The 14,740-nt window shown below is 31.3% G+C and overlaps 1 protein-coding gene and 1 pseudogene across 1 annotated transcript; one reads left to right on the top strand and one right to left on the bottom strand.

The window, feature by feature from the left end:
* Positions 1-612: 612 nt before the first annotated feature.
* LOC146903815 (polygalacturonase inhibitor-like) lies at positions 613-1,450 on the bottom strand. The gene has a single exon (XM_085726063.1). The coding sequence runs from the start codon at positions 1,421-1,423 to the stop codon at positions 743-745; it is 681 nt and encodes a 226-aa protein (XP_085582189.1). The 5' UTR covers positions 1,424-1,450; the 3' UTR covers positions 613-742.
* Positions 1,451-4,851: 3,401 nt separating this feature from the next.
* LOC146903814 (adenylate isopentenyltransferase 5, chloroplastic pseudogene) lies at positions 4,852-5,894 on the top strand (annotated as a pseudogene).
* Positions 5,895-14,740: the final 8,846 nt, after the last annotated feature.

Genomic DNA, 14,740 nt, shown 5'->3' with positions numbered 1-14,740 from the left:
ACCCTCCAATTAATACTCAACACACTACTTCCAAAGTATTACTTTTAAAACTAACCAATAGTTAATAAGGATAATTTGGTAAAATAACCATTCACTTTCATTTAATCATTGAATTTCTTAATATGTGTGTAAACACCTAAAACGACACTAATTTTGAAACGGAGGGAGTATAAGACTATCTACAAATTTTTATATGCATTTATTACTCTTTTTTCAACTATACCTTTATTTTTTTTGGTAGTGGCCGAGGTTTGAACCCCGAACCTTGCATATATTATGCATTGTCCAAAGCAACTGAGTTAAGCTCACGAGGACTCAATTATACCTTTATTAATGTATTAATAAAGGTACATATACTAACAATTATCTTAAAATATGAAAAATCAATAGTGAATCCATATATTTGTGACTTCAACAACTTTTTTTAAAGTAGTCTTATAAAAAAGATGAAAGAATAGTAGTAATTAGGAATAAATCTTCACATATACGACAAGCTCTTGTAACCACATGTGACTATACATATAAAACGTCACATGCCGAATTTTAATCAGGACATGACGATATGTATGTCATCCTTTAAAACTAATTATGAAACTTAAGAAGATGAGAACGTACTAACAACATAGACTAATTATAATTAGATTGCATTTCTCTTAACTAGTTAACGTACAAACCATGCATAAACAAGAGAACAATAATACATGAAGAGCACAATTTATTAAGCATGCATCCCTTTAGTTAACTAGGCCTTGCAAGGGGCCAAGGGAGCACCACACAAACACTTATTATTCGAAAACCACGACGGATCAAACCCTTGCAACTTCCCTCCATCCTTTGGTATAGGACCACAAAGCTGGTTGTGGCTCACATCTAGGCCTACAAGCTTAGGAAGGTGGCCGAGGTAAGCCGGAACCCGACCGGTTAAATGGTTGTTATTAAGCCCTAAGGTGGCTAAATTGGTGAGCTTGCTAAAGTAATCAGGGATAGGACCGGTTAGACTGTTCCAGTTAAGGAGGACGAAGTTAAGATGAGGCAATTTCGCAATGGCTTGAGGGATAGGACCGGTGAGGTTAGGGAGGTTGCGGAATATTAGGGTTTCCAGGTATGGTAGTTCAGCAATGAGTGGTGGGATCGTACCGACTAGGTCATCAGCACCGTCGATCTCGAGGAAGTTGACGCGGTAGATTGTGGTTTTTGGGATTTTCTTGCATAAAACTATGCGCCATTTGCAACAATCTGTTTGTGGTGTCCAGGTTGAGAAGAGGCTTGTATTGTGGAAATGGTCTTTGATCTTGAGGAGAACTTTTTGGTCGTCGGGGTGGCAGTGGTGTCGGCGTGGTGGTGGAGAAAGAGAGAACGTTAAGGAGGGGAGGAAGAGGAGAAGGAGGAGGAAGGAGGGAGACATGGATGGGTTTCTCTCCATTTTTGTGGAGTAACTTAGGTGGTTTTTGATGTAGGAAGTTGAAATAAATGAAGGGTATTTATAAGGTCCAAAACTCCTTTATAATTATAGGAGTACCTTGCATGTTTATTCATATTTATTACCGAAAAAGTTTGATTATTTTGAAAATTTTATTACTTTCAACAGCAATGTAAAAATCTTCATCGAAACTCCTATAATTAATCAAGATCACAAATAATGTATTGGTCCAAGACCATGTAATAATTTCTTTCTGGTGGGGGTCTTTTTTTGGAATATGACACCGAAACTTTTTTATATGTATAGAGATTGTGTTCTTATAAACCAGTAAAATAATAATTTTATTGCATTATTCATTCGAAATGAGCAAGTTTCACATATGTGAGCACTGAGCAGGGAGCTATGTGATGTAATGCCCTTCAAATATGAATATTGTCAATGTCATTTTCTTGCATGAGGCAACTATTCCCACATGATAAGTGGGGCGTGGGACTGATCCAAACTTTTTTTGTTGAGAGGCAACCTCTCCAAATTTGGATATGGTAACTATAATTTTCTTGGTTGAGACAATTATGAGGACTTTTCACATGTTATGTATTAGGAATTAAATTGTTAATATTTGACCTTCAATCAATAGTTTATATATTTAGTTGGTTGATTATCTTACATATTTAATATTAGATAAAAGTTTTTGAGTTTGAATCCTGAGAGCATCCACAATGGTAGTTTCCTAACAAGGACTCTTTAAATGGACCCCACGTGACACATCACTTATTTATAATTTTTAAATAAAAGTATCTATTAAGGACTCAATGACTCCAATGGTAATACACTAATAAAGACTCCAATGAAAAGTACTTAAATATGTCCCACTATCTTTATATCATTAAACAAAAATAATTTATTTATTACTCCTTTTTACAAGTTGAACCAAGTAGTACACATTTTATTACTCCTTTATGCAAATGGGACCAAGTAGTACATATTTTATTACTTTTTTAAACGTGGGATCCGTTAGTTACCCCAGGAGAGAGAGAGTCCTTATATAATTGTTCGTTCCTTAACGGGGACTTATTTTTTCTTCCTCCAATAGAGGGTCCTTAACGGGGAGTGGTCCTTGTTAAGTAAGGACCCCCATTGGAGATGCTCTGAGAGCCCTTCTTTCCTATACTGAAATTAATATTGTATAATATTCAAGTCTTATCCTTTCGATTGTTGTGAGACCTATGTCGATATAGATTTTGAGATGATCCACCACAAGGGGTATAATTTATGCTGCAAATGAACACTAATTAGGCAAATTTCAAGGGATGGGAGAACTGCTTCCGAATAATTGATCAAGCAAGAGAAAGGACTAATGGATAGTGCTAGTACGATAGGACTGTGAAATTAGTAATAGGAAAGATTTCCTAAAAAAAAAAAAAAAAACCTTTACCACCGAATACAAAGTATCATTTTACCTCAAAAATCCAAAGTTTCCTAATTCGATTCCCTACTGATAAATTGTGCGACAAAAAAGACATGCCTTAATTGCTTCAACTAAGGCGTGCTCGAACCATGGGTATGGGTGATACGAGTAAAGATCCTCTTCATTTGTCAAAGTAAATGGATTATACAATTTGGAATGAGATAGACACAAAAAAGAGATAGTGAATGCTTTCAATAAATAGGTCCTGCCATCCTTAATTAGTGTATACTCTTTTCAAGATTTTTTGTGTCTTTATCTTTCCAAATAGAGAAAATGAGAAAATTGTAAATGGAGAGATTGCCAACTCGGGTGATGCATACTTTGTTATAAAGACTCTTGCTAGTAGGCACTACAATATTTGTCATTTTGTCAACATTTTAACAATCAAATTGTGGAGTAGAGATCATCTCCATTTTTCAAAATAATTGAAGATTTTCATTAGTTTAGTTTTGGTATATAAACATACAATTGTTGTCAACATTAAGGGTTTGTGAGCTCAAGGAGTCTGTCTCCATCGAATTAGGATAATCTCTATTTAGAATCTTCTCCATTTTTTCTATTTAGAGAGATAAAAACACAAGAAAAATTCAAAATAATTAATGGTGGTTAGACTCATTTAATGACATGACCCACCACCTATTTTTTGTGTCTATCTCTTTCTTGACAATATCCATTTATTTTTATAAATGGAGATGATCCCTACTCGTCTCTACCACGGGACTCCCTCCCTCAATTTGGGTCTGAGATTACGTTTAGCAAGTATCGGATAAAACCATCAAGGGTCTCCAAAAATAGAAGGTTTCCCCCATGATTACATTTATCATATTTTAGCAGCACTCTCTAAAGCCCTCACTGACTTAAACACCCGAGCACGTGCAGGTACGTACACCACCCTCCTTCAGTGGAGAAGGACTCATGAAAGACCACAACGGACAACGAAAAACTTGATCCCATTACACAACAGATCTCAACACAACAGAACCATTTTCCTAGGTCCGGGAGGATCGTCCTCAATTTTTATTGGGACAGGACGAGTAACCCGAGGGGTAACCTGAACTCGGTCCATGTTTCTGTTATGTCCTTGGCATTCCTTTATTATATTTTTCTTTTCATCGGGTCAGACCTGGCCCAATGCATTATTGTTAGGATGAGTTTTAAGACATAGTCGTATTTTGTACAACCCTATAAGACAATATGACCAAATATTTTTAAGCTTTTTACTCAAAAATAAACTCAAGTGTAAAACGTAAAAGATATACAACAATTGAGTTCACTCATCTCAAACAAAATATTAAATTAATTTACATATTATTTATTTACGAACAAAATTATTAATGTGACAACAGAGATTCGATAACCCCTCTTCTTGAAATAATTCACACCCTTACTAAAAGGATAGCTAAAAAAAATTGTTTAAAAAGTTTGTATGACCATTGACTGAATTAAAGACAATTATATAATTCATACTCATAAATTTCTTACTATGTTTATTAAATAATATGTTATAAGGTTATATTCATATTTAGAGTAGGTAACTATATTATTATTTAAATACTTTTGACTGCAATATTAATTAATATTTAATAGTTACCCACATAACAATAAATTTTTCAATTTGACCAAAAATAAAAAGAATATATTTTTTTATTTTTTTCCCTATCTTATCTCTTGAGAAAGACTAAATATTATTTTAATTAATAACAGTTACTACCAACACTATATTATAAAATATTGCATGGATTCCTTGATATCAATATATAGCGCATAGTTGAGTTCATTTTTCACATCACAAAAATAAAAACTGTAAGTGTACTCACACATTATTCAAAAACAAGTTCTAACTCTAATAACAGAGTTTCAATCAACCCTCTTCTTGGTATAGCATACACCCTGACTAAGAAGATAGCTAGGGATAATGTATTTTTTATTTGAATTAGTTCAAATTTATTTATTACTAATTTTTTTATTTTTTATGTGTTGCTTTTTTTTCCTTCAGATTTTACATCCAAAACATCTCATGGCTTTCACTACCTCAACCCCAGCTGAAAAGAAGAACAAGGTTTTGTTCATATTGGGTGCAACAGGAACTGGGAAAACTAAACTTTCCATCAACTTGGGTACTCATTACCCCGCTGAAATTATCAACTCGGATAAGATTCAAGTCTATAAGGGTCTTGATATCGTCACAAATAAGGTACCGGAATCTGAACGCTGCTCGATTCCGCATCACATATTAGGCATCATCGATGATCCTGAATATGATTTTACTATGAATGATTTCTGCAACCACGTGGTTGAATCCGTAGATCTCATAATTGGCAATGGACACCTGCCTATTATTGTAGGAGGGTCCAATTCTTATCTAAAAAAATTAGTTGAGGACCCAGCCATTTTATTTCTTTCAAAATATGATTGTTGTTTCATTTGGGTAGACGTGTTTTTGCATACTCTAAATCAATATGTAGGCAAAAGAGTTGATGAAATGGTTCAGGCAGGGATGGTTGATGAGGTTCGAGAATATTTTGTACCTGGGGCAGACAACACAAAGGGAATTAGAAGGGCTATTGGGGTTCCTGAGCTTGATTCATTTTTTGCGATAGAAAAGAAAAGTGGCATTGATGATGCTATAAAGGAAAAGATACTGAAGGAAGCTATTGAAAAAACCAAACAGAACACTTGCATACTGGCTAAAAATCAACTCTCGAAGATCCAGAACATGACTCATATGCTTGGATCGATGGTATACAAAATTGATTCTACGGAAGTCTTTGAGGCCCTTTTAAAGGGAGAAGATTATAAACATTTACATCAAGAGATTGTGATTAAGCCAAGCAAGGAGATAGTGAAGAGATTCCTAGAGAAGACGACTGATGGATTTGGATATGAAAAATATTCAAATGAAAATGGGAAATATGCACCCAATGGTGCTTGAAACATTGGGGCAAATATTAGATAAAAAGAATTTTGTTTATTTTCATTTGGGTATAAGAATTTGATTTCGTGCGAAGAGGAACTTGGTTGTCTTCCCCTCAAAATAAAAATAAAAATTTGTTGTCTTATTTTTCGATGGGAATAATTTTAAGGTGGGCTGGGTTTTAAAGATGTTGTTGTCTTTTTGTAATTGATAATACAAAAAATAAAATAGAATGTAAGATTAGTTGAATTTTTACAAAAAGTTAAGAGATGTTTTTTTTTTTTTATGAACTATATACTTGATTTGTAATTTTTTGTCTTGGTTGTTATTTTTCATCTTGTAATGAATAACATTAACTTTTGCGTCAATAAATTTAAACAGCAAGACTTAAAAGATTAATGGGAGCTTTAATATATGGTACACTCACAAATTAAAATGCACTCGTACTTTTGTTTTTTAAATCAATAAATTAACGACAATTTTCATAAAATAAAATGATATTTTTCAATTTTTATACTTTAAAAAATATCATTTCATAAGAAAAAACATTATTTCATTGTTTATAGAATCATACTAATTTTTTATATCTTATCTTAACAATAATCAATATTCACTAGTATGAGTAATAAAAATTCAAAGAAATTCCTCTCGAATAAAAATAAATTTTATTTCACGAATATTTTGGTAAATGATATTTAGTTTTTTTTAGGGAAGTAAATGATATTTAGTTATTGTATAATTGTAATTGATATAAAATAATATTAGAAAAAAAACTCATTAAACTATTAAATTAAATACTAGATATGTACCGGTACATAAATATCTAAAGGTGCGTTTGATATGTTAAAAAATAAAGGACACAATAAAACAACTCAACTGAGGGCAAAGGGACATGACAACTGACAAAAACTAAAATTTATGCCACTCACTAAATCACAACATAACTTTAAAAAAAGAAAAATAACATGTAGCTACGGCCATCCATGAACTTTTGCGGCATTGCCCATGACATGGGCATGAGCAGTCTCAAGTACAAGTTATCTAAAATACCAAAATAGTTTTTTGTTTTTGTCCATAAAATACTTTGTTCGGTCTTGTGTTGTACTGTGATGTTTTATGTTGTTATGTCAAGTACATATTTTGTAGCATATCAAACGCATCATAGATGTACTATAGAAATTACCTTTTTTTCTAAAGAAAGTATAAATTACCATGTAAACCCAAAAAATAAACTTTTTTTATAAACAAATATATAAGTAACATTAATATAATTTATTTAAGGGAATTTTTTCAAACATTGAAATGCAATCCAAATCCAAGGTGAATGTTATAAAATTGAGTTTTTCTTTGTCAAGTAGAATTGATTTTTTTAATAGATGTAAGTTATCTATATGTAATCAAGTTAGAGCTTGGTATTAATTGTTGTTACCATTTTGTAACCTCGTAACCTCGTTAGATTTTGTGATAAATAGTGTTCATGGTTTCTATTAAAGTTTGTTAAGTTTGTGTAAGTGTCTAAAATTAATATGTCTTTGAGTCTAATGGAATATGTTAAGACTCTCCCTGCATAATGAATCTATGCAACACACAAATATTTCAAAGACCTATATGTGTGGAGCTTTAAGAAGTGGATTAAGAGTCCTTTGAAATGCATTGCACGAGGGCTGGTCTCCAAAGTTTGAAAGTCCACCCAATTATTTCTTAGTGAGAGTTAATCAAGAGTTATATTAGGTCTAATATTCATAGTGAACTTCACAAATTGCAAATGATCTGATTTAACTCAGTAATTGGTTTAGCAATGAAAACGAAATTTAGTTCGTGACAACGAAAATGATTGGTTGTCAAGCACTCTAATGTTACAATAGAGGAACTTGATTGTGAATAATTTGTCTAACTACCTTAGAATGGGTTTCATAACCACTGCCAGTTTTCTTGGCTGCTTGTCTCTTTAAATTTTTCTTTCGACTTTTGGAAAGATATGGTGTAAAAATAGCCTCTTCTCAGTCCGCCCCATCCACTTTATCTCCCCATAATTTTAAAAGTACTTTAATATATTGAAAGTATTATTATGTAATTCATGGTCATTAATTTGTGTTTACCTCATAATTGTTTGGTACTTGATTATTCGTACAATCTTCTGAATCATGAACGTCCTTATTATCAGCATAAAAGACTTAAAAAGGAATACATAGACGAGGGCAAAGAACTTGACCCAATAATTTCAAAAAAAAAAAAAAAAAAATATATATATATATATATATATATATATATATATTAATTTTTACTAAACTAATATATAACGTTCAATGGAGAATGGCTTATGAAGTACCACAATGGACGATGACAAGCTTAATCCCTCTACACAACGGATCTCAACCCAACAAAATTGTTTTCATAGGTCTAGGAGGATCAGTCCTCTAATTAAATTGGGATGCGACGAGTAACCCAGTGGGTAACCAGAACTCGGTCACCACACAGAGGATTCTCGATGACCAATGCCTCAAGGGGGTCCGAGATTACATTTAGCAAGTATCGGATAAAACCATCAAGGGTCTCCAAAAATAGAAGGTTTCCCCCAAGATTACATTTATCATATTTTAGCAGCACTCTCTTAAGCCCTCACTGACTTAAATATCCGAGCACGTGCAGGTACGTACACCACCCTCCTTCACAGCGGACGATGACAAACTTAATCCCACTACACAACAGATCTCAACCCAACATAACCATTTTCCTATGTCCAGGAGGACTGTCCTCAATTTTTATTGGGACAGGACGAGTAACTCGATAGGTAACCTAAACTCGGTCCATGCTCCCGTTATGTCCTTGTCATTCCTTTATTTTTTTTATTTTTTTTCATCAGGTCAGACCTGGCCCAATGCATTATTGTTGGGATGAGTTGTAAGGCATAGTCGTATTTTGTACAACCTTATATGACAATATGACCAAACATTTTTAAGCTTTTTACTCAAAAATAAATTCAAGTGTAAAACGTAAAAGATATACAACAATTGAGGTCACGCATCTCAAACAAAATAATAAATTAATTTACATATTATTTACTTACGAACAAAATTATTAATGTGACAACAGAGATTCGATAACCCCTCTTCTTGAAATAATTCACACCCTTACTAACAAGATAACTAAAAAAAAATCAAAAAGAAAACGATAGCTAGAAAATAATAAATTTGAAAAAGTTTGTATGACCATTGACCGAATTAAAGACAATTATATAATTCTTACTCATAAATTCCTTACAACGTTTATTAAATAATATGTTATAAGGTTATATTCATATTTATAGTAGGTAACAATATTATTATTTAAATATTTTTGACTGCAATATTAATTAATATTTAACAGTTACCCACATAACAATAAAATTTTCAATTTGACCAAAAATAAAAAGAATATATATTTTTTTCTATCTTATCTCTTGAGAAAGACTAAATATTATTTTTATCTAATAAGAGTTACTACCAAAACGCTATATTATAAGATATTGCATGGTTTCCTTGATATCAATATATAGCGCATAGTTGAGTTCACTTTTCTCATCACAAAAATAAAAACTGTAAGTGTACTCACACATTATTCACAAACAAGTTCTAACTCTAATAACAGAGTTTAAATCAACCCTCTTCTTGGTATAGCATACTCCCTTACTAAGAAGATAGCTAGGGATAATGTATTTTCGATTTAAATTAGTTCAAATTTACTTATTACAAATTTTTATTATTTTTTATGTGTTGTTTTTTTTTCTTCAGATTTTTCATCCAAAAAATCTCATGGCTTTCACTACTTCAACCCTAGCTGAAAAGAGGAACAAGGTTTTGTTCATATTGGGTGCAACATGAACTGGGAAAACTAAACTTTCTATCAACTTGGGTACTCATTACCCCGCTGAAATCATCAACTCAGATAAGATCTCGAAATTGAATTCTTTGATAATGAATACATTTTATTTGAAAGAATTTTTTTAAAACATTCAACACAATTCAAACCCTCCTTATCTTATGTTTCCAATACCTTCATAACTTGAGCATTCTTTGTCATTGTCACTTGCTCTTCCATTTTGACCTATATGACCATGGGGCCAATAGAGTTATGCTTTTCTTATCCTTATTTTTATTCTTTTTCGTTTTTCTCTTGAACTTCTTCATGTTGATCCAACCTCATGAGTTGTTGCTAACGGTTCTTCAACTTCCCCGATAGTGTTGCAGTTGCCATGGTTACAATGTTCCTTGAATCACCAAAAACTGTGAATTTTAGCAGACATTCCCTAAAAAGACATCTCAACACTTTATTTATCAAATCCTCAGTTGCAATAGTTGTCTTAACTATGAAAAAGTTATACTTTTAATGCTTTATTATGAATTTATAATTTTTTACATGTTTTCTTGAGAGCAATATATATAGCACAATCAGGGACGAATCCAGAAATTCTAATAAGTGGGGTCGAGGTCATCTATCATATATATATGAATTGATATCGTTGTAGAAAAAAAGGAGAGAGTACAAAAAATCGTAACATTTAAAGATTGAACTCACCTTAATATCATAGAATTATAACTACCCTTTGCGTCTCTTCGTATTTTGAAAGTATTGTAATTTTTTTTTTCATTTTCAACACTATCAAATATATCATCTTTCGTCGGTTTGAGCTTAGATCATTTTATAGACACATTGCATTATATATGCATAAACTAAGTTTGAATCTCAAATTCCCCATTTATTAACCTTAATATGTGAATTTCTTGTCACTGAATTATTTAATTTAAAAAACCACTCTTTATATATATGTTACCGGGATAATCATTCAAAAGTTCATTTCACATAAGGGTGTACATTTTATACGTTGTTGTGTGAAGCAAAGAAGTGAGAAGTCAAAAAAATGTGATGCTTAAGACATATTAAGATTCCCAAACCAAACACACTTCGATTTTTCTTTCTTTTTTTGTTTATAAAACTGCATTATTTTAATGCTAAATTGTTAATAGCCTTTGAAATTTGAGTAAAAAATAGTCTTCTCATCATAATCACTCCATCCACTATTTGTTTGTTCTTTGGCAAATACTTCATCCACTTTTTAGTAGTCTTTCCATTTGTAGACCTAGTATTTTAATAATATTTATGTCACACTTTGTCTTTAATGGATTGAATGAGTTTATGTGGGGGCAACTTATAATTTAAAGAAGGGTCAACATGTAAAATTATTAGATTGTTGGTTAAAAAAATACTGATGAAGTGGGGTCAGCTGCCCCCAATTAGATGCAAGTGCATCCGTGCCTGCAGCACAATTGAGTTCAATCATCTTACAAAAAAATATTCAATCATCAATCTTCTTGATATAAATCATATCCTTACGAAGAACATATCTAGGAATAATGCATTTTGATTCTAGATCAAAATTATTTGTTGTAGTTTTAAATATTCTTTTTGTGTTGTTTTTATCTTTAAATTTTACATCAAAATAACTTCATGGGTTTCTCTTTCTCAACACTAGCCGAAAACAATAAGGTTCTCTTAATAATAGGTGCATATGGCACTAAAAAGATAAACTTTCTATCTACCTAGGTACTCAATTCTTTTATGAGTTCATCAACTTTGTATTTGGATTAAAATTCAATGTTGGGGTTAATCAATTACTTTGTATTTTTTTGACGGATTTACCCTGTGCTTGAATGCTATTGAATATTTCATAGTGTCATTTAAGTGTTCATGATGACTCGATGAGTATATTTACGTTGTTACACTATTCTTGAATTGATGTATTTTAGTTTTACATAAAATATATTAGTATGTAGTTTTATTATATAAGTATTAAAATAATTTAAAAATTTAAAATTTCAATTTGGATAACCAAACTCATCCAATTTAAACTGCGTTAAATTGTACCGGATTAGTTTTTTAAGAGAGAGATATAAACCAAACTGAATTGCAAGTATTTTAATCTTTGGATAAAATAGTTTTGTCTCATAACTGAGACGAATCACATCACATATACATCTAACTAGATTCACCAAATTTTGATTTATTTTGACCAGTTACTAGGGAAGAATAGCACCCTTAGCCTCCTTCCCCCCCAAAAAAAAAACCCTCAACCTATCTTTAAAAAAAGATTATAATATAATTTTGAACCGATCCAAAACACTTTTAAACCTACTGAATTTTATTTTATAATTTATATTCATATTTAAGCTTTAGGGTGCCACATACATAATTATAGACAAGGTTGTAATTGTATCAGTAACTCATTAAAATTAAAAAAGAAGATAAGGTTGTAATTACATGTAAATTAGGTAAATAATAGGCTATCTTGCGCATGCCCCCCCCCCCCCAAGAAAGACACGCAAAAATCGAGAAAAAAATAGTTATTAAAATATTATATATGATTTTTTTTCCTAACTACTCTCTTAGAAAAAATAGAATACTTTTTTTTTTTTACCCATAAAACATAATACTTTTTATTTACATTTATTTTATACGATTGAGTCAAACAAAAATTTATTGCATGCCTTCTCTAGAACATTATATATAGAATAATTGAGTTTATTTTATCTCAACCACAATATTCAACTCTTTTTGAACAATATGTTAATCAATTGAATATTGTGGTTGAGATAAAATGACCTTAATTGTTCTATATATAATGTTCTAGAGAAAGCATGCAATAAATTTTTGTTTGACTCAATCGTATAAAATAAATGTAAATAAAAAGTATTATGTTTTTCCAGTCAAAAGAAAAAAAGTATTCTATTTTTTTAAGAGAGTAGTTAGGAAAAAAAAAATTCATAAATAATCGTTTAATAACTATTTTTTCTTGATTTTTGCGTGTCATTCTTGTGCAGGGGCCATGCGCAAGATAACCTATTATTTACCTAATTTACATGTAATTACAACCTTTTTTTTTTTGAAGAGGCCATGTAATTACAACCTTATTTTTTTTAAAGAGTTACTGATACAATTACAACCTTGTCTATAATTATGTATGTAGCACCCTAAAGCTTAAATATGAATATAAATTATAAAATAAAATTCAGTAGGTTTAAAAGAGTTTTGGATCGGTTCAAAATTATATTATAATCTCTTTTTAAAGATAGGTTGAGGGTTTTTTTTTTGGGGGGAAGGAAGCTAAGGGTGCTATTCTTCCCTAGCAACGGGTCAAAATAAATCAAAATTTGGTGAATATAGTTAGATGTATATGTGATGTGGTTCGTCTCAGTTTTGAGACAAAAACTATTTTATCCAAAGATTAAAATACTTGCAGTTCAGTTTGGTTTAGATCTCTCTTAAAAAACTAATCCGCTCCAATTTAACGCAGTTTAAATTGGATGAGTTCGGTTATCCAAATTTAAATTTTAAATTTTTAAATTATTTTAATACTTATATAATAAAACTACATACTAATATATTTTATGTAAAACTAAAATACATCAATTCAAAAATATTGTAACACCGTAAGTATACTCATCATGAACACTTAAATGACACTATGACATATTCAATAACATTCAAGTTCAAGGTAAGTCCGTAAAAGAATATAAAGTAATTGATTAACCCCAACATTGAATTTTTTTTTTTGGTAGTGCCCAACATTGAATTTTAATCCAAATACAAAGTTATTTGAATGACTATTAGCCTGATATTCTTTACTCCTTTCATGTCTACCATTTCAAAGACTTCTCTAGATATTCTTTTTTTTTTTTTTTTAAAAAGGACTTCTCTAGATATATTTTTAGTCTTGGTGGAAATTGTTTGTTTTCATATTATGGAATATAAAGATCAACTTTCACATTAAAAAACAAAATCCAAAGTAGTAGTTTTAAGGGAATTCGAAATGAAGCGTCACAACCTTAAGCTACTAATTTTACATAGGTTTCGGTTCGCCTTGGCTCGGTTTTTTAGTTGTGGTTCGAAAACCAAAATGGACCTAAAGATCAGCTTTCACACACTAAAAGAAAACAACGTTTTAGCGTCAGCTGAAAACCCACTCTAACAGATCTAAAACCAACGCTAACACTGATTTAGCGTCAGATTAGCGTTGGGGTAGCGTCGGCTTCCTGCCAACCGAGGCTAATTTAGCATCTGTTCGGTCGAGTTTAAAACCAACACTTCATTGAGCCGAGGCTAATAAATCCAACATCAAAAAGTCAACCAAATAACTTAGAGTTGGCCAGACAAACACCGATTTTATACTTTAGCCTCGACTGGGCTAATGCTAAAGTCAACTTTAGACTAGTCAAACACATAATTAGAGTTGGACCAACCGACGCTAATTAATTTACATTTTTTTTTTATACATTTCACTTTATAGCCTGTTTTAAAAAACATAACCACAAATCAGCAAAACATTTCACTTTATACCCAATTTTGCCATCATATTGCCAATAAACAAGTTAACACATCAAATCAACCACAAAAGTGCTAACATAAGCAATTCAGTTTAACGGCTATTGTGATACTACAAAATATCAAAATTACGACTACCATAACATGGTAAAGTCATAATAGATTAGCAACAAAATAAACATATCAAAAATAAGTCGTTATACTACGATACAGGGGCGGATATAAACTTTGTTGTACCATAAACATTTGTTAACAAATAAGTCTGTTGAACCATAAACTTGACACAGGTACGACCCCTGTAGATTCGGTCCACAACTTAAGTATTGTTCATCAATCTGGGTAGTACAGCTCAATAGAGAAAAAAATATAAATATTTCATTATACTTTTTGTTAGAAAAAACATGTCATGAGGTATTATTTATAAGTAATATGCATGGTATTCATCAACAGAAAAACATGTCATGAGGTTGTCCCACTTGTAAACTATACAACAACAAACTAGAGAAATTTAGTTGAGAGAAAATCACCTTGTTTGTCCAAAAAGTTCTCTGATGGAGATAATAAAGTTGAGGAGAAAAAATAG

Source organism: Medicago sativa, chromosome 7, assembly GCF_051527215.1.
Source record: "Medicago sativa cultivar Bolivia chromosome 7, Bolivia_mono, whole genome shotgun sequence".
Classification (NCBI taxonomy): Eukaryota; Viridiplantae; Streptophyta; class Magnoliopsida; order Fabales; family Fabaceae; genus Medicago; species Medicago sativa.
This window is presented reverse-complemented; position numbering and strand designations above follow the sequence as displayed.

Coding starts and splice junctions, on each gene's coding strand:
- LOC146903815 (XM_085726063.1), bottom strand. CDS start 1,423: ATGGAGAGAAACCCATCCATGTCTCCCTCCTTCCTCCTCCTTCTCCTC.